At 51.5% G+C, this 25,514-nt stretch overlaps 2 protein-coding genes across 3 annotated transcripts in view; both read right to left on the bottom strand.

Annotated features, from left to right (window-relative positions):
* HSPB8 (heat shock protein family B (small) member 8) overlaps positions 1–20,777 on the bottom strand; it is a 27,560-nt gene extending 6,783 nt beyond the window's left edge. The window contains exons 1-2 of one of the 2 annotated variants that reach the window (XM_073312370.1): positions 20,696–20,777; positions 5,276–5,616 (exon numbers count right to left, since the gene is read on the bottom strand). In XM_073312370.1, coding sequence (XP_073168471.1) covers positions 5,276–5,616; positions 20,696–20,700 — 346 coding nt within the window. In that variant the 5' untranslated portion in view covers positions 20,701–20,777. Of the gene's footprint in view, positions 1–5,275; positions 6,344–20,695 lie in introns of those variants that run through there. The other variant, XM_073312369.2, reaches the window with a different exon arrangement.
* The window catches only part of SRRM4 (serine/arginine repetitive matrix 4), a 148,648-nt gene continuing 140,998 nt past the window's right edge, over positions 17,865–25,514 (bottom strand). The window contains exon 13 of the mRNA XM_073312368.2: positions 17,865–25,514. Coding sequence (XP_073168469.1) covers positions 25,274–25,514 — 241 coding nt within the window. The 3' untranslated portion in view covers positions 17,865–25,273.

Here is a 25,514-nt window from a genome sequence, read left to right as displayed (position 1 = left end):
CCCTTCACAGTTTGACCCAAGCAAAGCTCCTGCTTCTGCAAGAGCCGCCTAAAAGAAAAACAACATGGGGAGAAGCTGATGTGGAGGAACCTGCAGTACTAAGCCCAAAATTTAACAGCAAACAGGCACCGTGGGAGAAGGAACCCTGCCTTCTGCATCTAGGTTAGTGGGCCTAATTCTGCTCTCCCTTACACTAATGTCGGCTTCAGTGGAGTAGTTCCTGATTTACACCAATGTGAGAAGATACTCTGGCCCCGGTTCTCAATGTCGAGTTGTAAGCCGGAGTCATGGGGTCAAGACTGCCCTACCCTTTTCATAATGCTAAATGGGAGGGGATCCTAGCCAGATGGAAGGGAGGTTCCAGGGAGGTGGGTAGGCATGGAAGAGGTTGAGGAGCACTGCTCTGAGACTACCCTTGCTGGAAGCCTAATCTTATTGGAGCCAAAAGCATGTGGACATCCAGGTTCTAGATGGGTCAAATACACCTCTATGTACTACAGATCCAAAATAGCAATAGGCTAACTGGGCTGTGCTCTCGAAGGCCCTGTTCCTGCACCAGTAAAACCAATGGGAGCTTTGCTATTGGCTTCAACAAGTCCTGAAATGTCCCCGCTCCAAAGTTCTCAGCGTCCTAGAACTGATCAGAGCCATTAGAAGGTTTTGTGGCAAGAAGGAATGGAGGTGATGGACGGTGACAAAAACTGTGTGTTAAAGAAGATACTTAGAATGAGATACTTAGGGTAGCAAGGTGTTCACATAGCAGAATGAGACTGTCTGAACAGCTGGAGGTTGGGACAGATCAATAAAACAACTTGAAAAATCTATTTAGAATTCATAGGCAAGAGAGTTTAAATAACTTGAAGCGCTGGCAGGTGAGGCCTTGGTGGGTTCTGGTTGGCTGACACTGCCGGTTGCTTAGTATTGCTGTAATGAGCACAGAGCCCCAGACAATGGGGATAGTTCAAGACTATCTTTGGGGAAGCACCTGAACTTCTGAGTGCATGTAAGAGTGGGTGCAGATCCCACAGCAGCTGAAGCATGTCCTGTACCACCCCTATGCCCATCAGATTATCAGCCTGAGAGAGTCTCCTACCCAGTGTTATGGAAAATGGTCATGAATCCAAGTGTGATACAGTGTGGGAGATTTAGAGACGTAGCGGTAGCTGAGGAAGTGAGGCTACAGCTTGTGGAGGACTGTGACAGTCCACACCTCCACCTTCTTCTATTTCAACTCCTTCCTGAGGGGTAATCTCCCCCAAAAGGCCTTTGACCCCGGTCCCCTAACCTCCCAGCAGGTTGTGCATGCCAATACATGTGATTATGTCGCCCTCTACTGGCCTCTTCAGTCACTCCTATAGCAGGCAGCTTCTTTCTATGCTCTTCCAGGTCTTCCTCCTGACCAGACTCTCTCTTAGCTCGGGGAGCTCCCCTTTCAGGCCAAGTGGTGAAGACCTGTGTTTTGGGTGCTGAAGGCATGGAATGACCATGGGAGATCTATCTGTATGTCGCCATGGTTTGCTATACTCACATCAAAATTGAATGAAACATGGAATTAACAAGGTGAGCCGAACTTCCCTGCTCACTTGGTCATCCTGGTTTTGCCAAGCCTGTGTGTTTAAAAAGCATGAGTCCCCCCAAATCATGACATTGGCTTAACAATCATGAAAAAAATGCCTTCTGAGTCTTTAGGGTCACACTTGGGCCACATTTTCACACTTCACAGCCAGGAAGGCTAGACAATTACCTTTATTGTGTAATGAAAGCTGAGAGTGTCACTTGATCCCATGCCTCCAGGAGCTGGGGCTTTAAGAAAAATCACTAAATATCATAAGACTCCCAATAAAATCTCAGGAGGTGGCCACACTGTTGCCCCCTTATTTGTCTGGAAAGTATCTGGCACACTTTCGGTGCTCCTGAGCTATTAATAATGGACAGATAAGCACCCTCTGCTACATAATGCTCAATAGTCTAATTCAGCAACTACAGGGTTAAATTCCGGAATGTAGCACATGGCTTAATTGGAACATTCTGTGTTAAGAGACCAGTGCTAAGGGTGAAACATGATTGCTGCTTGTTCTGAGACAATGTCTCCAATTAAGCCTGGGGTGTGTCTGCAAAGCAACAGAATGGCAGAAAACCCTGGGCCTTACTTCTGTGTTTAAATGCAAGTTTAAAATCCAAGTGGATGCTGAGAGTCTTCATTACATGGCAGATGTATAGATCAGAGGCCTCTGATTAATATACTGCAGTATAGATGTGGAATAATAATCAAATAGACCTGATTGTGATCTCACATCTGCATAAATCAGGAGTGACGTGAGTAACGTTCGGGTGGTGGCATACACCCAGCGTCCAGAATGGAGCCGGATGAAATTCTTCAGACAGACAAAAAACTCTCTTCACTAAAAGATTCAGATTCAAGTTGACCTAAACATTTTGTGAATTTGTGTAGAATTCACTGTTTCAGTCACTCCTCCCCCCCATTCTGAAAAAAATCAAAATGTTTGGTTCGGCCATTATCTACAGCAAATGTCTGGATTCTTTTTTAAATTTGAAATGATTTTTTCTTTCACATTTTTTTGATCATTGTTTTAAATGTACAAAAATCCAAAAATAAAAAAAAACATTTGGTTTGGCCCAAAACGATTCCCCCGCCCTCCACCCCCAATTTTTCGGTTTGGCCGGCGAGCCAAAAATAATCAGTTCTCTGCACAGCTCTAGCTAGTCCTGAATCAGCCCCCAGCTGCGTCTGCTGACCCAGTGGCCGAACTTGCCATAAGCCACTAACTCTATGTATGGGGCGTGGCGTGCTTCCCCCCAGAAGGAACCTCCCCCAAGTCAAACCCAGCAGGAAGAAAACTGGTTTCTAGCTGCTGCTTCTCGGTTCCCTTTCACAAGGCAGATTCCACCGTAGCGGGAGTGGATACAACTCCCATTGACTTCACCCGCTGGAAGGAGTTACCAGCATCATATTTCACGGCCCAAAGAGCAGGCATCAAGCCCCAGACCATGTTCTGCAGGGAGGCTACTACCAGCAGGCAGCTCAGACATGATCAGTTCCCAAACACAAGGACGAGCCTTCTCCCCCAGGGTGCTCCCAGAGCAAGGCGCTGATCAGAACGGGCGGTATTTTGTTTGGTTCATCTGGTCCAAAGTTTATTTGTCACTTTAAAAAGACAGTTCATCAGCCAGAATCTCCCTGCTCTAGTGCAGGAGTCCCTTCTGGAAGGGGGAAAACCTTTCCGCTTAGTTACCCTGCTCCTCTGGCAAGAGTTAGCAAGCAACAGCTCTCTCCTGCTCTCCCTAGCCTTAATCCTGGTTATGGTCACTTTTGCTGTGGTTTCCCAAAACCTTTGAGTCATAGAAATCCAAGCCTGACGAGATCCAGAAGGCTGCCATAGTCCATCCCTCTGTCAGGATAGATTTTCCCAATACTTTGCCCACTGTAGCTTGATGGGTCATTGCACTCCAATGTTTTCACACTGTTTTGCTGCACGGCCAGTCTCCCTCCTGACACTTCAGACTGAAAGCAGATCTTTCTGGACTCCTGCCATGCCAGGAGCGGCCTGGTCCTTTCCCTCCCCTATCCCCAGCATAATCCTCCAACTTCCTTCCCCAGGGGATGGTGCAGTTCACCAGAGCACTTACAGCTCAGCTCTGTGAAGCAGAGCAGCAGGGCTCTTTTCAAGTCAAAGGGGTGAAATTGATTTACAACAACTGAAGAGCCAGCTCTGGTTCTTTTACTTTTCTTTTCTTCTGTTCAGACCTTTCCTTCCCCCTGGCGCTTGCTAGCAGGGCTGTGCAGAGAGAATCTCACCAGGGTTTGTTTTTTTTCTGCCCACTTTATGTTTTCCTGGTAAAACATTATTTTTAATGCTACATTAATTGTTGGGGAATCACAATAGAATTTTTATGGCCTCCTCATTGAGCGTCAGTGAATTGGCTCCATCCCCAATGTTATTGCAGGGGATGCTAAATGAATTAACGATTAGACACAACATAAAGACAGGGTTTTTTTCCTTCCCAGGTTATTTCTTTTTTTATTTCTGCTCTGTTAACCGCTCCCTTTGTTTCCCAGCTTTATGTTCTGTTTCTATCACCCTTCCCTAACCCAATTGCACAATGTATGCGCTCCCCCCCACCCTTGTTAATCCTCCCTTATTTTAAAACCTCCACTTAACTCTTTCTGGTTCATCTTCGTTTCCAGCCCCCTTCCTCCTCCTGTTCTTTTTGTCCGGTTGTCCTGCCTCTTTAGGACTTGTTACTGTTTGGGGGAGGGGTGGACAGTGGGATTATTGCAGCATTCCTGACTGCCAGTAGCTGCTGAATGCCTGAGGACATTGTAGTGAGACACTGTCCCTTTAAAGGAATTTCCCGTTGATACCATAAACTCTGGAATGATCCATAATTAACAGAATTATCTTGGGGCCCAACCCTGCAAATGCTCACTACTGCCATGATTGGTGCTATTGACTTAATGGGGACTAATCACTTCAGTTGAACTCAGTGAGACTTGTTTGGCATGACAAGTGTTCCCAAAGTATAAAAAGAGGAACAGAGCCCAGGTCTCAGTCTGGGCTCACTGGGTTCTGCCCTGGATAGAGCTACCCGCTGTGTAGGATTTCATCCTGTGTCCAGCACAGTAATCAGGCAGCAAGTTCTTCCTTTATGGATGTGAACACTCTATGCTTTTTTGGGCTGAGATTTTCAAAGTTACTTATGTGCTTTGGACGCTCAATTTCCAATCCTTAGGCAGCTTTGAAAGTCTCACTCCTTGCCCTTTGCTTAGACTTTAACCCTGTCCAGTTTAATGAAATGAATGTCCTTACTAATAACAACCTCGCTCATCAAAACTGGCAGACCATTTAAACCTCTAGGCCCTGATTCTCCTCTCACACTAGTGTAAATCAGGAACAACTCTATCAACGTCCTCTGCTGGGAAACTGGAGTCAGCAGAAGGAGAATCAGGCCCTCAAGCCTGTTAACCTCCTCTCGTTCTCTCAGCCTGGATGCTGGGAGTAGCCCCGTCCCACACATTTTTGTTTGTCAAGTTCACTTTCCCTGCCTCGGGCTGCAGTGTTTGGGGTGCAAATGCTGCAGGGGACTGTTTCTTTGTTAAAATAAAGCTTACACAGGCGTGGCAGAAACTGCTGGAAATAGTTCTTGAACCTTAGATTTTTGTAAGAGATTTTTTTTCAGGACCTAGATTTATTTCCATTTCTCTATGTTCCTTTTTTCTGTGCTTCCCTTCCTCTTCTCCCTGTCTCTCACTCACCTGACACTTCCACATAGCCGTCCTTGGTTTTCACCGTCAGCTCCTCGGGTTTAAAGCTTTGCACGTTGACACACACCTTCCAGGGCTCCCCAGAGAAGGGAGCAGGACTCCGACCTTCAGGGTAACTGCTGAACCTGGAGCCGTAGCCAGGAGGGGGCATGCCAGAGGCTCGGGCCATTCCCGATCGCAGTGGACCGGGCCAGGTACTGGTCAGTCGTGGGCGAGCCCAGTCCAGCAAGTCTGCAGTCAGGTCCCCGGAAAAGGGGCACATTCCGAAGTCATCGTCCAGGAGTCGAGAGGACAAGCCAGGCTCTCTGAATCGGTCTCGGACATTTCGGTGCCTGGGGGAGTAATGGCAGGAAAAGGGCAGCTGGCTGTCAGCCATGATTTTCTTCTCAGTCAAAAACAACACGGAGTGAGGCCAAAACTCCCAACGTTGTCCGGCTCTAGAGCACAAGAAATGTCAGTGTTTGCTTTTGTGTTCCTTAGTGCGAAGTTTCCCTGGATTGAGTCATCCACTCCCCCAAACCAGAGAGGGGGGACCTGCTGTGCTCAGATTTTGACAGTTTATATTAGTTTATACCCGTTCCCCAGAACCAACAAGATAAAAAGAAAAAAAAACAGGGCCGAATCATTCAAAACTTTAAAATGCAGGGAGCAGAGATTCGGGAGGCAGGGAGCGAGAGGAGAGAAAAAGTATCCCGTTTGTTTGAAATTCCACACCAGAGAAAGTGGGAGAGGAAAGAAAAAAAATACCTTGTTGGTGAAAAATCCCTTCGAGGGAGTGAGAAAATCCCAAACTTAAGACGCTTCTTTCCTCTGTCAACCTGCCCCTTTCCCTTCCGATCCCTGGCAGGAGCTTAAATAAACGTTTGTGCTCAGGGTCGAGAAACTTCTCTAACATTCCACCCAGCTGGGAGCCTTCTATTTATATGGCGTTCGGTGCTGGGGGTTATGCTTTGCAATCCTTGCCGTGTCAGCTGAGTATTTTAGAGAGGATGAAACACCCTTGGAGAATCTGTGCTGTGACAGCTGACCTCTCCCACTGGGCCGGGAATACTTACGTGGGACTGCCAAGTTTAGGCAGCTTTCCTCACTTGCCCCTCCTTCTGCCCTGCTCCTTCCCCGCCTTTGCTCCCTCCCTAGCCCGCAGCAGCCAACATGCTGCGAATAGCTTCAGGGCTGACTGCACACCCCCTCCGCCCCCCCGTCACCATTTGAAAATACCCACTTGCCCAAGAGCTTATCAGAGCCCTCGCTCGCCTCGCACTGTAAGGACACCTGTTAGCAGGGGCTGCCTGAGCCAGGCTCTGTACCACTCAGCGCGAGTTGGGGCTTGGTTCCTGTAGCAGGGTTAGTGACGATCTAGGGCTGTGCGCAAGGGGTCAGACTTTTAAAGAGGGTCCTTGTGTACCAGAGCAGCCCGCTGACTCAGCCCTGGCACGGGCACCCAGTCCCCGCTACAGTCAGGGTTAGGAGAGCAATCCCCCGGGACATGCTTCATGGCGGTTGTGAGCTAGATTGGGCCCTGGATTAGGTCTGCTTCTCCCACGGTACCCTCAGCAGCCGGCAGGTGCCTGTGTTGGGGCGCCCCCCCCCACACACAATGGGGCAGCACTGGCTGGGGTGGCTGGCCTCTCCCGGTGACACTCCCAAGGCAGGAAGCTGGGGTGCAAACAGCATCTCCCCTCTCCCTTGGCACAAATCCTCCTCCCAGGGCTGCAGCAGGCCCTGCTGGCATAGGAAGCGTCATTTGTCCCCCCAGAGCTGGGGGTGGGGGGAATTGAGCCCCACTTCAGTACGCTGTCTCTGCAGCTGGCCCCGCGTACGGGTGCTGGGAGCCGTGGGGTGGGCTCTGGGGCGGTGCTGGCAGGGGCATGGATAAACTGAGCACTGGATAATCCTTTGTTCAGGCTTGTACCAGTTCAGGGCTGGCCCAGGCTCCGCTGCTGGCCCGCGCCGTGTGTCCGAGGGCAGCACGGGACAGCCAGGGACTCTGCTCCCTCAGGCCTAGCAGGGGGCTGGGAGCTTCTCGAGCTCTGCACCCAGCCAGACAAGGGAGGTTTCGGGCTCGCCTCACCCCAGCTGCAGAACGTTAACAGACCCGGGGAGGTACTTTGGGCATCACTCACATGCCCGCCCTCCCACGGCTGCCGCACCCAGCTGGAGTTACAGAGCTTGTGCTCCACGACGGCCTATAATTACAGTAGGGAGCAGGCTGAGCCAAGCAGAGCTGTGTCTCCATCCCCATGGGGTGCAGGAACAGTGACCAGCTTGCATCGCTAGATCCTCCTCTTTCTCGCTCCTTTGAAGGCTGGCCAGATATATCTCTGTTCCTGGGTCTGCCCCAGCCCCAGCTCCCTTTGAAGTGCATGGGAAGCCTCCCCAGGGCTTCCAGGGGCTGGGCCCACAACGCGCTGCTTTAACGTCTGTTGAAACTGGCCTGGGATGCATTTGACCTTCACAGACCTTGCCAAAGCCCCAGTGAGCTCCCAGCTGGGGCTGTCAGTAGCACAGGGGTGTGGGCATGTCTGACGGCTCTGTGCAGGAGAATCCTGAGCACGGGCCTCTCTGGCAGGGGTGGCTCCGCACAGGCTGCAGAGGGGGTGATCACCCGGGGCAGGGAAATCACCTGCCCCTCCCTGCCGTTTGGCAGCTGAATTTTACTTCAGTAGCACCATGCATCCCCCTCCACGCATCCAGAAGGGCACATCGTCCCCATGCAGTTACCCAGCGCTGGCTTTCAAAGCCCTTCCTTTCAGAAATGAAGCGAGGGGCTTCTAGAGGCCCGGGGATCGTGGCTGCCAGGCTGCAGGGGGCAGAGGACGTCTGCGTGCTGGTACAGGGCCGGGTGAGATCATTGGCTCATATTAATAACGATTGACTTCACCAGTGCTTTCATGTTGCCCTGTACTCCCCCAGAGCTTGCATGTCTCCCAGTGGGAGTGGATGGGGTACAGGGGAATGCCCAGCGCAACCAGAATTAGCCCGTAGTTAAAAAAAGGCAGAGGGCTCCTTACAGAGGAACTGAGGCTAGACAGGGCCTATTTGGTTACCCAGTGCTCTCCCCTGCCAATGAGGGATTCACCTGCTGTATATCCTCTAAATGCGGCTCCCTCCGCTTCCCTGTGGAGACCATTCCAGAGGCTAGTCAGCGTCTAACAGATGGCATCGCTCGGCCACTTTGCCTGACATCCCACCTCTATTTTCTTCTGCTTCACGTCAGCCCATTATTCCACCGCTTCCTTCCCTCACCCTCTGTCAGGGTTCCTTCCCCACTCTGAACTCTGGGGTACAGATCTGGGGACCCGCATGAAAGACCCCCTAAGCTTATTCTTACCAGTTTAGGTTAAAAACTTCCCCAAGGTACAAACTTTGCCTTGTCCTTGAACTGTAAGTTGCCACCACCAAGCGTTTAAACAAAGAACAAGGAAAGAGACCACTTGGAGACGTCTTCCCCCAAAATATCTCCCCAAGCCCTACACCCCCTTTCCTGGGGAAGGCTTGATAATAATCCTCACGAATTTGTACAGGTGAACACAGACCCTGGCTTACCTATACTGGTTGCAATATTGGAGACTTGGATTAGGATGGGTTGGGGAAGATGGATTTCTGTCTGGCCTCTCTCAGTCCCAAGAGAGAATAACCACGTAAACAAAGAGCACAAACAAAAGCCTTCCCCCTGCCAAGATTTGAAAGTATCTTGTTTCTTTATTGGTCCCTTGGGTCAAGTGCCAGCCAGGTTAGCTGAGCTTCTTAACCCTTTACAGGTGAAAGGGTTTTGCCCCTGGCCAAGAGGGATTTTATAGCTCTGTATACAGAAAGGTGGTTACCCTTCCCTTTATATTTATGACACCCTCTGTGTTCTCCCCCGGCTCCTGAGCTACTGGTTAGCAGACATATCCTAGTGGGGCCAGGTGGCAATGCTGAGCTCTCAGGCTGCACTTCATATGTTACCTCAGCCGCCAGGCTAATCACAGGGTGAGGGACTCGGAGATGGTAATGAAACGTGGAAGGAGCAGGGCCCAGATCCAGGCGGACGCTTCCCTCTGGCGCAAGCTCAGCTCCCAGCCCTTGTCGCTTGGTCGCCTCGAGAGTGTTTCTCAAGAGGTTTAGAGAGGGAATCTGGGCAATGAGCAAAAGGTGGATCCTGTGGCAGAATGAAGTCACAGTTCCTGACTGCCTGCTATGTTGAACTGCTTTGCTTCCCAAGGGATTACACCAATGTCTTCCTAGAGCAGCATCGTAGGGAAGCAGGACGATGGGGGTCCTCATCCCCTTGGCTGTTGGGGGCATCCCCCATCCACAAGGGTGTAGTATTTGAAACTGTTGCCCCGTTCCACCTAATGACCCAAAACTAGTGGGTCCATTTACTGATTGATGGGGGTCGTGAGTGCCTCTCCTGGGGACAAATTTTGGCAGCCTTGCTCACACTGAGTAGTATCTTAAGCTTCTAGATAAGTTCCATTTACGACATCTGCAGTGCCATATTCTGCAACAAATGGCAGGCTAGAGTTACCAAGATCAAGGCTCTGGAACGTAGTCACGCCACAGGGGTCAAAGCCAGGCATGTCGCAACCTAATTACTCTGGGCTGGTCACGTGTGGAAGACGGACAACACCAGAATGCCACCGCAGTTGCTGTACAGGGAACTGAAAGTGGGTGACCACACATGAACCAATTCAAGGCCACCCTGAAGCACAGCTTAAACCAACGCACCATTGACGCTGTCAGCTGGGTGTGATCAGCCACAGCCAGATCGCGCTGGGGAACCGCAGTCAACAATGGGGATTACCTGTCAGGTGGCTCTTGGGCCACAGAGGCTGAGTTGTAAAGAGCAGGCGCAGACGGCAAACCCTTCCTTGGCCTCGGGCGACCCATCCACTGCCTGCAGAAAGGCCTGCCACGCTCACAGCAGCCTTTTTAGCCACAGTTGTACTCACAGGCGTCAAGTGTCCTCTTCGGTCACCACAGAGCAGCAAACCAGAAAAGTCTCTCACTGCGGGAGCTGTCCCTTGGCAATCAGCCCAGGCAGGAAGGGGCTGTTTAGTGGGAGGAAGGGGATCAGAATTTGGCCCTGTGTCAAGCAATGGTTAGGCCCTTGGCTCCAACCACACCCCATCTTTGAACGCTAACAACTATTGTTATAATAGTTAATATCTTTAAGCACATGAGAAATCTGCAGACATGTAAGTCGCCCCATTGAGGTCACTGAAGTTAGGCCTCTGCTTAAGTACTTGACCGGATCGGCACCTCGGTACCCTGCCAATGTCACATTGCGAGAGGGATCTGGGTGACAGCAAACTGGCTCCAATGACCTTGGCGAAGGTAGAGTGATGCTGTCTGGGAAGGGAAGCTTTAGGATGAAGGTTTCCTCACCACTAGGCATTGGGGGGGGGGTGTGAAGAGGAGGGCAGGCTCATGTTTGGTGCGGTGGGCACAAATCAGCTCCGGGGCTTGAAAAATCACCTTTGCTCTCCCCCCTGTTCCAAGTGTAACTCAGCCAGGTTGGAGGGGCTGATCCTACAGCTGTAAATATGCATTGTACATTCCCTGGGCCAGCGCCCACCAGCATAGGCCCTGCAGAGGTTAGAGGCAGACCTGTGACCGATGCTTGCACTGCTTTCCATCGCTCATCCTCCCTGGATCTGTGCGCCATGCTCCTTCCTTCCAACACCTACACGTTCTCCATACACATGACAGAGCTAATTATACCAATAACATCTTAATGTACCGTGGGGTAATGGTTAATTCATTGGGTGGTCACTGTAAAACCATTAATCACAGTGAACTAACGTGCTATTAATGGGAAAGTGAGTGCAATTCCCCTGTAGGCAGTGAGTTGTAGCCGTGTCAGTCGCCGGCTATTAGCGAGACAAGGTGGGTGAGGCACTATTGAAAGCTCTCTCTCCCCGATAGAGGGTGGTCCAAGGAAAGATATTACCTCGCCCACCTTGTCTCCGCCATTCCATGGGCACGTTGAGCAGTTACGGCACATGCTTGACGCTATGTGTCCTCCCTGTCTGGAGGATGCTTTGATTTAGATCATAAAAACGTCTTGGCAACATGCTGGAGTGGGGCTGCAGGATCTCTGGAGGGCAGGTTGGCATTAAAGCAGCCTTCTCTCATCCCTACCTAGCTCTCGCCATGGTTCAATGGGGACGGCCTGGCCCTCTGCCCGATTCCCCTGGCATCCAGCATAGGATCAGAGAAGTCTGACTGGTCCATTCAGACCATCCTACGGCATGTGCAGAGTCAAGGCTCTGTGGAGGGCAGCAAGGATTCGAAACTGATGCACATGGCTGGAAGGCCTACCAGCTCTCGCTTTCATTCAAGTGCCCAGAGCACTTGTCCCAGGGCTGGGGGGTCCCCCAAGCATCATGGCAACATGCTGCTGCGGTGCGTTTCCCCCTGCAGCTTCCGGTGACCGTTATTTGCTCGCTGGCTGCGGAGCCTGCAGTTCTAGGGTTTTTATCAATAGCACGGAGACGGTGGCTCCAGGCAGGCCCCCAACTCCTTTTAGCATCTCACCAGACAAAAGTTATTTTCCAAAAATGTGTCCCTGGAAAATCCCGGCCGGTGCCAATTCTTCTTTGTGTTTCTTTGAGAGACTGAAGTGTTGTGTCCCCAGTGAGAACAGGCAGGAGCGAGGTGCCACCGTGGCTGAGGCCCCCTGCAAGGGCAGGAACTGATCGGGTGGGTTAGGCCCGGATGATCCTGGCAGGCAAGCCCTGCTCCATGCTGCAGAGGAAGGTGAAAATGCCCCCGGGTCCCTGCCAATCTGACAGGGGGGAAATGCTTTCCTGACCCTGATTCAGCGTGAGCCTGAGCCTGGGAGCCAGGATCACCAGCTAAGCACTTAGGAGCAGAGGATTTTCTGTACCACCTCAGAACATCGGTCCATCCTGCCTGGTGTCCTGCCTCCTGCTGTGGCCAAAACCTGATGCTGCAGAGGAAGGAGGAAAAAACCCAAACGCATCCGAACTATTACATCTTTTTGGGGGAAAAAAACTCCTTCCTGACCCCTGCTGGTGTCGGACTGAAGCCCTGAAACATGAGGCGGAGCACACCAATTAGAACTGCGGGTGAACTCGTCGCCATCGGAGCAAGGCAGAGACTCCACCTCTCCCTGGCCGGGAAGGAGACTAGACTCAGTGTGCTGCCCCCGGGTCCCAGGGGCTTTGTGGATGGTCTCTCTCTCTCTCCCCCTCTCTCTCTCACTCGTGTAGAGGCTAACGATCCTTGTGCACCGTGAAGAAAAGTTTCACTATTATATCAGAAATGTTACACGGCTCCAGGGCACTGTCCGAGCCTCTTCCCCCCACCCCTGGCTGGGCTGAGCGGGAAAGCAATGGAACTTGGGGGCTGCCTTATAGTGACACGCCCCAGCGATGCCATTGTGATCTTGCCTTTCAACTGCTCTTAACCAGTGTGGCTGCTGCTCCCCACACCTTGCCCACCCCGGCACTATAGAATTGCAGCCTTGTCTTTCCCTTTTGCATCTAGCGTCGGCTGGTTTCATCACTGGGATTTTTGTACTGTCCAACAGCAAGGAGCATGGGGGCTATTGCTTTTATGATGTACAGAAACACCTTTAGCCAAGAGGCCCAATTTTCAAAAGGAGCTGAGCACCAACAGTTCCCTAGGAGAACAAGAGAGCACTTTGGCAAATCTATCCCAAGAGCTTTTGCAAATATTTAAAAAAAAGCCTTGAGCCAGGATGGTTGTTTCTTTCCATACCTATAGGTCAGGGATAGATGCATCAATGAGGTGAGAGGGAAAGAGAGAAAGAGAAAGGCAGTGTAGAAATGGGGTCAAGAGAAGATAAAACATAAATGGTACTAGAGAAGGGAGAGAGACTGTCTGACGATTGATGGGATAGGGGCATCTTCTCTGGTGGCTGGACGTCACTGGATTCTCACCTGCTCTCCAATGTTGGCCTCCCTTGCTCGTGTAGCTCACTGGTTGATCTCCTTGTACTAACAGGGAGAGTTCAGATAATGCCTCAGATCACCATTTGCCTCCTCAGCCCTTGCTCCTTCTTGCACCCTCCTCCCAGGCCAGGCATAGTCCCTCTTCGTGGTAGTTATTGATTTACATGAATCATGGTTCCCCTCCCGCCACCAGCTCCTGCCTCTTCCAGGTTATCTAGATTTAGCTGCTGTAGTCCCTCCTGCTAGCTCGTATTGCTTCTCCAGGCACCGCATCTCAGTCACCAGATCTGCCTCACTGCTAATACCACCGTCAGCCCCTGGGAACTCTGGGAGCAGTTAAAGCCCCCTTGTGTGCGCCCAGGAGAGCTAGAGAGCTGGCAACCATCCTCTGGAGACTCCTTGCACATACCCACTGGGAGATGATGTGCTTTGCTGGCAGGCCCTGTCCCCTGTGCTTTCGGCATCTCTGGTTTTGTTAAAGATGGACCCAAGACCAAACCCTGGATCCCAACACCCCAATCTTTGGGGAAAGTGTCGAAATCCAGCCTGGGATCAGCGTTTTGTGCCCCAGGCCCATCTCCAATAGCGACCGGTCCCTACAACTGGAAAAGGCCTGGTGGAGCGGGAGAAGCAGGGTCTCTCATGGGGTACCAATGCTGACCAGCCCTTGGGTTATTGGCCAGACTGTCCCTGCCCCAGCCTGGGACTGAGGGGCAGGGTCTGGTCCTGACAGAACATCCTGGAGAGATGAGGTCATGGACATTGACACACCCCATGGATGAGTCCTTCCCTCTCTGAACTGCTGACCTTTGAGATCTCTGCCTTTTGACTGGCCTCACACTCAACACCTCAACCTTACTGTCTGCCCCCAACCAGCACCAATCCCCTGTGGGGCTAGTTCTGCCCTTTTTTATCCTGATCCCTGTTTTCTTTATCAAGAGCTTACTGGAATTACAGCCCTTTGATATCAGCCCCGTCACAGCCCGCTCCCAGTAATCGGTGGGAAATGGATTAATTTCTAGACAGGTGCTTGCGCGGTGGAGTTCAGATCCGGATCCCGCTTCAAACGTTCCCAGAGTTGAGGGGTGTTTGAAGAGACCATAGAGATTCCATAGAGATGGCCCAGCAGTGACGCTTGGATTCAGTTACAGACCCTGAAGTTTCGGGGCGGGGCCCGGGGGTTGTGTGGTTAGTTCTCTCTATTCTTTCCTCACTTCTTTTCACTGTAAGGCATCGTTGTACTTAATGGTGGTCAGTAGCTACCTGCTGGCAGTGTGCCAGGGCTGCAGTAAATCCACAACCGTGGCTGCCCTTCTTGCTGGCTGAGCCATCCAGGATCCAGACATCCCAGGGCAGTGCCCATTAAACCAGCGGCCGTACAGCTCAGCGCCAGAGCAGAAGAATCTGGGAGAGCTCTCTGTGGGTCTGACCCTGCTGGGAGCATAATCTGCCCGTACCTTGGAGGGTCAGGGCAGTACCTAACTCAGCCATCAGAGGCAGAAGGCACTTGGTTGGAGGGGATGTTGCTAATGAAGCTCAGTGTCAAGGCAGATAGGACCAAGGGTCAGAGCAGGGTCACACCTGAGGCTGGGAGTAGCCGAGGAGTGTGTAAGGCAGGTTCCAGGCCAGGGTCGAGACCAGGGCTCAGAATCCAAGTCAGGTTTCAGGGTTCAGATCAAGAGGCGAAGTCCAAATCCATCCAAGTGCAGAGCCGGAGCAGAAAGGGTCATGGCGGCTACAGGAACTCAGCTCTGTTACCTGGACGCTTCCTGACCCATCCCTTGGGTTTATATAGGACGGGGAGCCAATCGGGAGCCATAAGGCTGCTGCCTGTCAGACCCTTTGAGGCAGGACTTCCCATGGTCTGTGTCCACAGCAGGTTGTGGGTAGTAGAGCACAAACTGGTTACAGCTGCCCCTGCCAGGCAACTCTGGGTTCGAGGGCTGCTGGGCCTTACATGCAGCAGCTGTCACTGGAGCTTGGGTTAAGCCCTCTGCCTTGGGGATGAGGGAGTGTAAGGGCCTCACCTGGTTCCCACACGTCATGCTTGGAGTGCTGCCCAGCTCTGCTCCCTGCCCTAAATGCCCAGTCTCAGTAGCCCCAAGAAGAACGGAATCTAGACTCCCTCCATCCTTGGGTGATCTCAGTGCTTAGGGCAAAAATCCACCCGATGTGGGAGTCTCCACAGAAAGGTCTCCTCCCATTGTAGCTCTAACCCTGCCTTACACCCTTATGCCAGGGCTTCAGCCCAAATCTGGGCCCAACAGGCCTTGTGTCAGAGGGGCTTTTATATCCCCATCTGGCATCCAGTAGGGAACCCAGGCCCCGTCCTCTACTCTGGGTTCCAGCCTAGGGGCCCTGTGCTAAGGTGCGACGTTCTGCTTCCCTGGACTACGTCCTCCCCGCCTCTGCCCCCAGCCCCTTTCTCAGGGCCCGGCCTCCCAGTGCTTTCTCCCCGGAGGCTCCAGCTGCGTTGCATCCGCAGAATCGTTGCTGTAAAGCAGGACCTACTTTATGGATCTGCTCCACCCCTCCAACCGCTTCCCTCCCACTCACACCTGGATAAAGCTGGGGTGCTCTGCTGACTTCTGCTAGGAGTGTGGGGAAGCCAAGCTCCTTCACCCTCAGAGATGCTGGGCCCCTGCCCAGCTGACTGGCCCAGCTCACTGCCTCTCCCCGTTTCTGGTGGTGCGGATGGGGCAGCCCTGCAAACCAAGAGGTGCCTCTGGCTTGAAGTTCTGCTCCCTCATCTTACCCAGCCCTGCTCTGGGTACACAGCACACACTGCTCTGCAACTGTGGGGCCGGCAAGAGGAGACCTCGAGTCATTAAACATTGCTCAGTCGTGCGGGCGTTTATTCAGGGCAAGAACATTAATCCCAAGGCACCTGATGTTTATTAACCTCAGTCTGGGAGGGGCTGAAGATCCATTCAGTTCCAGCCTCTGTTACCAGCTCTGCCTGGCTTGTGTTACGAATTTCTGCCTGCTTCTCCTGTACCGCTGGGGCGGGGCTCTGCGCCGTGCGTTTCTGCCACTTGCATTCAGTTTTGCTGCACCCAGCTTTTGCCAAGATGATATTTGCTGAGGCATTAAATCAAGGGCGGGCGAAGCCACTGCTGGCTGGGCACAGCTCTGGCGAATAATGTGGAGCTGGCTGGCTGCAGTTGGCGGAGCCCTGTGCAGATGGCTGGGCACAACCACCAGGCAGGCACCAAGCAATAAAAAGCACTTCCCAGGCCAGGAGAAGCCTTCAGGCAGAAAGCACAATGGCCACAAGCAGCAGGGGAAAAAACAGCCCTTGCCAGTCACATTTGGGAAGGAGAATTCCTAGATCCCACCTTAGCTTATTGGGCAGGAGAAATACTGCTGCGGGTCCAGCCTAGCGGGGTGCTGAGCTCTCTCAGCGGCCACAGGAGTCGGGTCACTTACTTAGGGCCTTAATTTGAGGCACCCACGTTTGAAGTGTTTGGCTAAGGACCCATGAAGAGTAGGGACTAGAACCCACCACCCTGTCTGCAGCTCTAGCCACTCGCCCACAAGGCTCCCATCCAGTCCAGAGCAGGACATCCCAGTTTGTTTCCTGTTCATGGGCTTTGAGTCCCTGGGCTGCTAGGAGAGGAGTCCACTGCAGAGGCAGCTCTTCCATCCCTTCAGCTGCGGGGGAGGAGGGAGTGTCTTGTATTCAGCAGCAGCCTACAAGACTTATATTGGAGGAGCATTAACTCGACGCACAGGGAGGCACGCTCATGGCTAGGCTGACGACCTAATCGCATTGGTCTTGCTGGAGAAAGTATTGATGCCACAACACATCCGGCTGGTGAGTTTGCATGGTCTAGGTTGCAACATGCCACCAATGTTCATCGTGACATTGCAGCGTAACACAGAACATCGGCACAAGACCGCCCTGTTCTGCAGGATCCTGGCTTGGAGAATGGATTCCAGTGACCGGCAGATGTTCCTTTCCTATTAGATGTGGGATTCTACAGCTCCAGGACCGTACCAAGACGATAGGTGCCTTGTAAATAGCTATGATCTTTTTTTTTTTTAGCTACAGGGTATGGCTGCTCCTGGGTCTCCAAACAACAAATATTTGTTCTGTAATAGGATAAGAGGAGAGGCTCCTTGTACTGCACAGCAATTAAGCATGTAACCCCCATTACTGCTAATGGAAGTAGCCTGCGTAATGGGTGGTGAGACTTTCCCCCGTAAGCCCCTGCAAACACAGCAGGTGGAGGGAGCATGGAAGGCTGCCAAGTATTTCACATTAGACTTGGAGGGACATTAGGATCACGGCATGTCAGGATCAATAAAGCCTATGGGCAAAGCAGGAGTATTCCAAGTCAGATCTGTGGAGCAGCCAGCAGAGCTCCATGGTGCCACTACGGGAATACTGGGTGCATTGCTGGTCAGGAGCAGCATTGGCAGAGCTGTGTTGGGGCCCAGGAGGGGAATAGGAGGAGCAGTGAAGGGCCTAAGCTGTGAAGGGGAAGCTTGCAAAAACGCTTGCCCATGCTTTGCTCTTGCTTCTGCCAGTGCTCGAAGGGCCCAGGCCAAGGCCAAGTGAAGTCAATGGAAACACTCCCATTTGCTACCCCAGATCTCTTACTCCACTAAAATCCTCCTTCAGTGTACGTGAAAGGAACACAGAAGACGAGTTCGTAACAAGAACTAATACTGTCAGAACCTTTATTTGAATGCTTGTTATTTCTTTGAACCAAGCTAACAAATTAAATACCTCAGGAAGACTAAAGACCACAGTATGCTTTCCAGTGGAGATCAAAGGTAGCTCTACAATGACATAAAAGGATCAGATGCGTCTGTATAATTTGGTAGTGGTAGACCAACAGAGAAGAGTGATGGAGACATACTATTCCCAGAACGGCTCTCCTCCCTTCTTTGCTTTGTTCTAAACGTTTTCGGTTAATGGTATTTGACACTGAACCTGCCACTGGGGCCCTGAGAACACCAAGCCAGTTGGATCTGGGGGACTGCTCACCAGAGACCTTGCAGGTCATCAGCAGTGGACCCTTCTGTTGGCTCCTGCTGGATTTGGTGTGCCAGAAATCTGAGAGTGAGAGGTCTTCATCAGTGACTAGGCCACCGGAGGAAAGGCACCTGTCCCTTAGTCAGGGAGCCATGCATTGTTTTTCTTTCTAAACTGAATGGTTTATTGTAATATGTGAAGCTCCAGGACTTTTAGCAATGACCTTCTCTCTTTGTCACGTGAAAATTTTTGTGCCACAACAAAAGTCATATGACCTATTGATTTCCTATTATGGAAGCCATAAAATCTACTGGACAGTGAGGACTATTCCAAAATATTCCAACCTGAATGCCTTGAATTAGGCACCTAAATCCATATTTTTAGTCTCCTAAATAAGTGTCCTGATTTTCAGGAAGGCCAAGCACCTGACATCACTGAATGAAGTCAACGGGAACTATGGTTGGTTCAACACCTATGAAAATCAAGACACTTATTTTGATACCCAAATATGCACTATGGGCCAGATTTTTAAAGGTATTTAGGTGCCACACTTCCATAGGAGTTAGAAACCTAAATACCTTTAAAATCTGGCCCAAAGGAGTCTAACTTTAAATAGCTATTTTTGAAAATCTTGGCCATAAAGTGCCAAACAGTTCCCCCTGAAGTTAATGGGAGGGCTGCTATTGACTTCACTGGAGCTACACTGGTTTACATCCACCAAAGAGCTGGGCCACACTGTTTAGCATGTCCCATGGTTTCAAACCAGGATAAGCTGCTCTGAGGCACGTCATGGTTTACATGGACTACACTAGAGGTTTGCAGGAGTGCAGCTGCACAGCTGGCTAAAAAACCCACTGCAGTCAAGGCCGCAAAGGATTCCCACCCCGCTCCCCAATATGGAAAGTTAGCAGCTCCAATATGGAGCATGTGGGGAGAGTCAAAGCAGGGAACAATAAGAGGAAGGGCGCTCTAATAGACAGTGCTTTGGACTGGGATCGGGACAGCTGGGTTCCATTAACGCCCTGGGTGACCTTGAGGAAGTCACTTAACCTACCCTGTGCTCAGGTCCCCACCTGTAAAACAATGATACTGCTTCCCTCCTGAGGATAAAATCCGTGAATGGCTGGGAGGTGCTCAGATGCTCACGTGAAGTTGGCCGTAGAAGTGTCCAGATAGATACAGGGGCTATTCAACAATCTAGGAAGCTCTATTAAAACATGGAGGGAGAAGAGCCAGTCTAATCTTCCTATTAGTGCCTCAAATTACAGGCTAAACAGTTGCTTCCAGATACCTAAAATACCTTTTCAAGGAGCTGTGACTTTAACAGAAATTAAATTGTTCATTAATTTTCCCCTCTGCTATTCGTTTCCATCTAAATGAGGCTTCCCTATGAGTTACTGGCATTCTAGCTCAATCTGACCCCAATTTGTCTGTCTGAAGCCTCCATTTTGACAGAGTCCATTTCATTCGATGGTTTCATCAGTCACCTCTTTTACAATGCCCCCACACCCAATGGAGATGGCAACACCCCAAATTTACAGGCTCCGGTCTGTGAGGCCCCCAATGGCAGGTCCCAAATATCATCTTTAAATAATGCTCAATAAATAGAAGAAATAAATATTAAATAACAGGCTAAGTCCTCTTAGCCTCTTCACTATATGTACAATGCATAGCAAAATAACATTGATCGGCTGCTTGCAGACAATAGTTTGGTATAACTTGCAAATAAAATAAATTTAAACCATCACAACCAGTGTAAAGCAAAAGACCTGAGGTGGGTAGCCCACTGATAGCAGCTTTAACACTGCTCCAACTCCTTGCTCTTCAGCGCAGAAGCTGAAGAGCTGAGTTCTGTACTGAGGCGTAAATAGGATCTGGAGAGTCAGGACAGAAAGACGAGGACTCCAGTTTGTTTGTTTTTTTGGGGGGGATATTAGCGATTAAAAGAGCACAATGAACAGTTAGGAATAACAGAACCCAGAGCAACATGATTTAGAACACTTCATTTTACAAATGACAACCTCGTGGGGTCCATGGGTTCCTGAACGTAGGAGCATTTCAAACTTCATTGGGATATGGGAACAAGAGAGAGGAAGGGAGGTTTAACTATTTCATGAAACCTTTAGAACTATCTGAAGAGTTCCAAATGTCCTCAAGAATCCCTCACCCTCGGGAGTAGCTGGCTAGCCTCAAATTAGCCACGATCCATGTACAACCGGGTTGCGTTTCCACTAACCGAAGGATGCTTTTTTGCAGCGCCTTGGCAGAAATCGGAGATGTCAGGGTGCAAAAAGTCTTCAAAAGCAACAAACAAGCAACACAACATTATAAAAAAAGCATCTGGCAAAAGGCACAAATGACAGAAAAGCTGGAGGGGTTTTTGAAAACCTGCAGAAATCCCAAATGTCAACCAATAAGTAGGGCTGCCTTTTGGCCTGTACTGGAAATTTCATCAAGTTAAATTAAAATAGCTCCACCAATAAGTGAAAAAAACCAACCTACCCCATAACTTGGCTGGGCTTTGTCACTTGGAGATCGGTTTTGGAAACATCTTCAGGACTGCTGGTTCTTCCATACTGTTGTTTTTTTTATCTACCACAGCTACATCATCCCTTGATAACAAACAACATACAAAAGTCCTATGGATGGCAACCACAGAGGGAACCAGAGTTTCTTCTTCAGAGAAGCCAGGTTACATTTTGTGCTCTGAGTCAAGGAGAGGAGGGAAATATGCCTTTCAGCCAACTGGCACCTATGCTTCTAGCAAAGAGCTGTTCTGTGATATCCCTTTGCAGGATTGCAAATTTCCCTCCCCTCTCCCATTTAACCAGCAGGATTCTTGCCATATCCTCTGTGAGATCACAGACTTGTGGTGCATAAATAGAATCCATCACCATTCATGTGCCCATCATCATTCATGTCCATTGTACTCCAGCACAGAGAAGGGTGGATAAAGAGTTTGTGATGAATCCTAATTTTCAATGGGAAAAGACTACACAGAGTGTCCTTCTGATGCCCGTTAACCTTTCACCCCCATCCTTCTATCACAATAAAGTGGACTTTATTCCGCTTTGCCTTACCACCCACTTTAACACGAGCTACAATCACGTACGTCAATACTGGGCCTGAGCGCAAAGCAATCAGAGTTCTGAGGCTATCCTTCGTGCTTGCAAGGGGACATGGAGATACTGAAACAAACAAACAAATCCAAAAATAACTTATCATTCCAAAAATATAATAAAGAAATACTGTTAACGGTGACCAGTTGCATCCAGTCTGACATAGAATTAAAAATAGAATAATAATCACAATAATAATAATAAATAATTTAACAGGTTTACTCCAATACAAGTCTGATTGGGAAACCTAAGGAGTTTTAGCTGCCATGGGATAGTATGATGAGAGGCAGTCCTTGTTGAGTGGATCAGCAGGCCCACGCGAAGGACACTGCAGGCTCAGCGTGCTCCTGGGAGCCATCTCTTTACCGTTGGTCCATGGAGGCTACTCCCATCCACATGGACTGAGTGCAGGACATGGAGCTTTGTTCGTAGATCCCCATCAGTAAGGAAGTCAAGTCAACACAATGTTTTACTATTTACACCAGTTTTACAAAACCCCTTTTCTGCACCTCCTTTGAACTGCCTGACCTAATTGCACCAGACCTGGTTGGGTATTCAACGCATGCAGGGTTTATTCTTGCAACAGTGGTGGAGTTAGACCTCAGTCAAATGTTCTAGGCCTCCAATAACTGCAGCTGCATCCTACTGCGCAAACAAAGGTGTGATGTGTTTGGGAGAGCGTGCTGGGCATGGGGAGCAAGGGTCTTCATTCCTTCCAAGTTAGATTTTGCTGCAAAACATTGAAGGCAGAGGGACTGTGTAACGTCTAGAAAAGGAGATATGCAATTCCCTCCCCTCACCCAACGGCTGCATATTACTGGAAATACGGACCACTGGAAAGAACAGCGGCTAATAGCCGTGAGGGGCACAAGGCTGTTGAGCCACATCTCTCTCCCTATTTACTGCACACAAAAACTTCTCATTCAGGTTACTTCTTTGCCTGTTCACTTAATGACTCCATGATTCAGGGGTGCGGGTCCCTCTTGAACCGGTGGCTGTGCGTCTCTTTACACGTACAGTCTTCCGTCTCCGCCTCAACGGGGCAGATCAACTTTCTGTTCAGCCCCTCGGAACACTTGAGGCCGTACGCCCTTGTGTCATTAGGACTAACTGGGACAGTAGTTGTGTGGCGTGGGGAGTGGGGAGGGAAGGGGGGGAAACAAACGTCTTAATCCCAAATTAGCTGCTCTAAGCACCCGGCTGCTGCAAGAGAAAGAAACTCTCCAATGCCAATTGAGCCTACACCTGCGAGAGGCCTTTGTTAGGCAGCGAATCACAGGAATTGCACAGCGGCTGGGCTGGCAATCATTGCAACGAGAAAACAAAGGCAGGCCTGGCGCAGAGTCTGGAAGGACGACCACTGCCCTCCCAAAAAAGTGCCCGGGGCTGGTCAGGAAATGGGCAATTGATGGGTATACCCTCTTTCCTAGATCCTGCTTCTTCCTCCTCGGGCCCGCCCCCTCTCCACCCGAGTATTTGTCTGACTAGACCAGAAAGTAAAGTGCTCCATGCAGCGGCTGCTTCAGAGATCTCCGTGGAGGATGGGGGGAGGTGAAGCAGCTCTGCATTACCTCCTGCACGGCTGCAAAGGGCAGGGAAAGGTTACTTTGGATGCATTCTCCCCCAGCCAGCCCCGGGCGCAAGTTGTAACCCTCTGCTTGGAACTGAAACCAAATTCCTTAGAGCGGCGTCGAACGCACGGCCTAGAAAACGTTCCGTTGCCTTGCATGTGGGTAAAAGTGCGGGGGCTGCTAATTCTTTCCTGGAGGCCTGGTGCCCCGGCTTACAATGTTTGGGGTATGCGTCTGGAGAGGGAGGGCCGGGATGCCAGCATGTTCAGCTATGGGTCGGTGTGCCTGTCACCCTACATCTCTCAGAGGAATTTCCAACAAGGGTCGGGCTCTGGTGCGCAGAGTAAGGAATTTAGGGGCAGGGCAGCCACTCTTCTCAGCTGTCTCCTGGGTGACAGTTGGGGATTGATTAGTTATTTTGTTCCCAGTCGCTGGGCCGTTTTTAACCCTGCGCTCTCTGCTTTGTGAAGAGGGGTTCCCCCTGGCAGCTGGCTGTGTTAAAGCACGGGGGGGGGGGGGGAAACGAAGGCCCAGCAGCAGTGCTCTCCTGCCCCACCCCACAAGCCACCCCTCTCCTGCCCTAGGGCTGCCGCGCCAACACCAGCCACCTGTGGGGCAGGGGGCTGTCAGTCACTGCTTTGTGTTGGTGGTTTGAGCAGCTCTGGGCCAGGCATTGTATTACATGGGAGCTGACCTTTGGGGGCGCAGGGAAGGCTGGAGGAGTTGAGGTCACAAACTATAAGCTCTTTCGGACAGAGACCTTCCTCCTGTGTTTGTACAGCACCAGGCACAATGGGGCCCATGACTGGAGCTCCTGGGGGCAGAGGTGAAAGTAAGCTGGTACGGTACGGTACGGTACGGCACGGCACGGCATACCAGCAAGAGCTGGTACACAGCTGACCGTACCGGCAGGGGGAGCTTCCCCAGGCAGGCCATTTAAAGGGCCTGAGGCTCCCAGCAGCAGCCGGAGCCCTGGGCCCTTTCAATCGCCGCTGGAGCCCTGCTGCCGGAGCCCCGGGGCTCAGGCTGCGATTTAAAGGGCCTGGGACTCCGCTGGGTAGCGGCGGTTGGAAGCCCCAAGCACTTTAAATTGCCGTCCGAGCCCCGGGGCTCCCGGCCACCGCTGCAGCCACTGCTATGGCGGTGATTTAAAGGGCCCAGGGCTACCGCAGCCGGAGCCCGGGGCCCTTTAAACCTCAATTTAAAGGGCCCGTGGATTTAAAGGCCCCGCCTCTTCCAGTTGAGGCCCCGCCCCCTGCTCAGGACTCTGGCATACCGGTAAGTCCTTTAAGAGTTTAAGTTACTTTCACCCCTGCCTGGGGGCTACGTACGAATATGCTTCATTGGAATTTCCCATGTCCATGTGACCCGGTACCCAAAAGGACCCGGAACCTCACTCCCACCTCCCTGCCGGGGATTCCTTTGAACAGCACAGAGCTCCTGTGAGAAAAACAGCCACCAAAGTGGGAGCCCTGGAGAGCTCTGGGGCTGAGGGCTCACAGGAGACGCGCTGCCTGACGCTTCTCAAGGGACTTTGCTCCCTCGCATTTCCCGATTGTTGGCCTGGCCTCCCAGCACCCAGCCCTTGATTGTTCCCACTTCTGCGTAAGGCCTCACCAGCTCGATCACCAGCGGGTCATATTGCTGGGGGGAAGAGAAGCAAACTCGTGCTATAAAAAGGGAGGGGAGGGGCGAGGGAATGGCCCCTTCCGAACAATCCACTCCCCGGGAGAATTTCTTCCTTCACATTCACAGCAGGAATTGGCTGACCCATGGCGACTGAATATTCCTCCCCGCGGGAGGGGCACAGTGGGAAAGCCACCTCCAATGAAGGTGAATCGATACTGCAGAAGCCTCTGGTTTTTTCCCCTTTGTAGGGGAGAGGCCACATCGCAGTGCTTGGGGGGCTGCAGGCTGGAGTCAAGGGAAGCGTTGCCATTGACCTCAACAGAAGCAGGGCCAGACCCGGACTCTTTCTGCCCGGCCCAAAAGCCTTGAAGAGAGTTTCTTTTAAATTATTTCTCTCCCTCCTCTCTCCCCACCAGCCAATTGGTGCTTGCTGTCTGCTGGCCAGGGAAAAGCAAGGAGCTAAACTCCTGCCCTGGATTAGCCGCAGGCAAATGCTTCCCTGGAGATAGGCCAGGAATGGGTGGGGGAGGCTGGTTTATAATCGACACAGCCTCTGCAAAGCACAGATCCTCCCTCTCTGCCCACGTGTTCTCTGGAGCAGCCAGGCCCCCGTCTGCCTCTGCGAGTGCAGCGTCCGGCACAACAGGGGGCTGGTGGATGCCACAACAGAAACATGAAATAATCAGCTATCACCAGGGAGGCTGGAGGAGAGAGGAATTGGAAGAGACGACCCCGACGCACGCAGCAGGGAGGGGGATGCCCTAGCGCCGCAGGCTGTCATAGCTGTCCGCAGAGCCGTAACTCTTGCTCCTGCTGCGGCTGCTCCTTGGGCCTGAACTCCGGCTCCGGCTGCTGCTCCAGCTTCTGCTCCGGCTGCTCTTGTAGCTGGAGTAGCTGCGGCCAGGAGAGCGGCTAACACTGCTGTACCAGGAGGAACAGCTGCTGAGGCTGCTGGAGGAGGAAGGGCTGGGCCTGTAGTACGGGATGGGGCGTTTCCGGGCA

Source organism: Lepidochelys kempii, chromosome 15, assembly GCF_965140285.1.
Source record: "Lepidochelys kempii isolate rLepKem1 chromosome 15, rLepKem1.hap1, whole genome shotgun sequence".
Classification (NCBI taxonomy): Eukaryota; Metazoa; Chordata; order Testudines; family Cheloniidae; genus Lepidochelys; species Lepidochelys kempii.
This window is presented reverse-complemented; position numbering and strand designations above follow the sequence as displayed.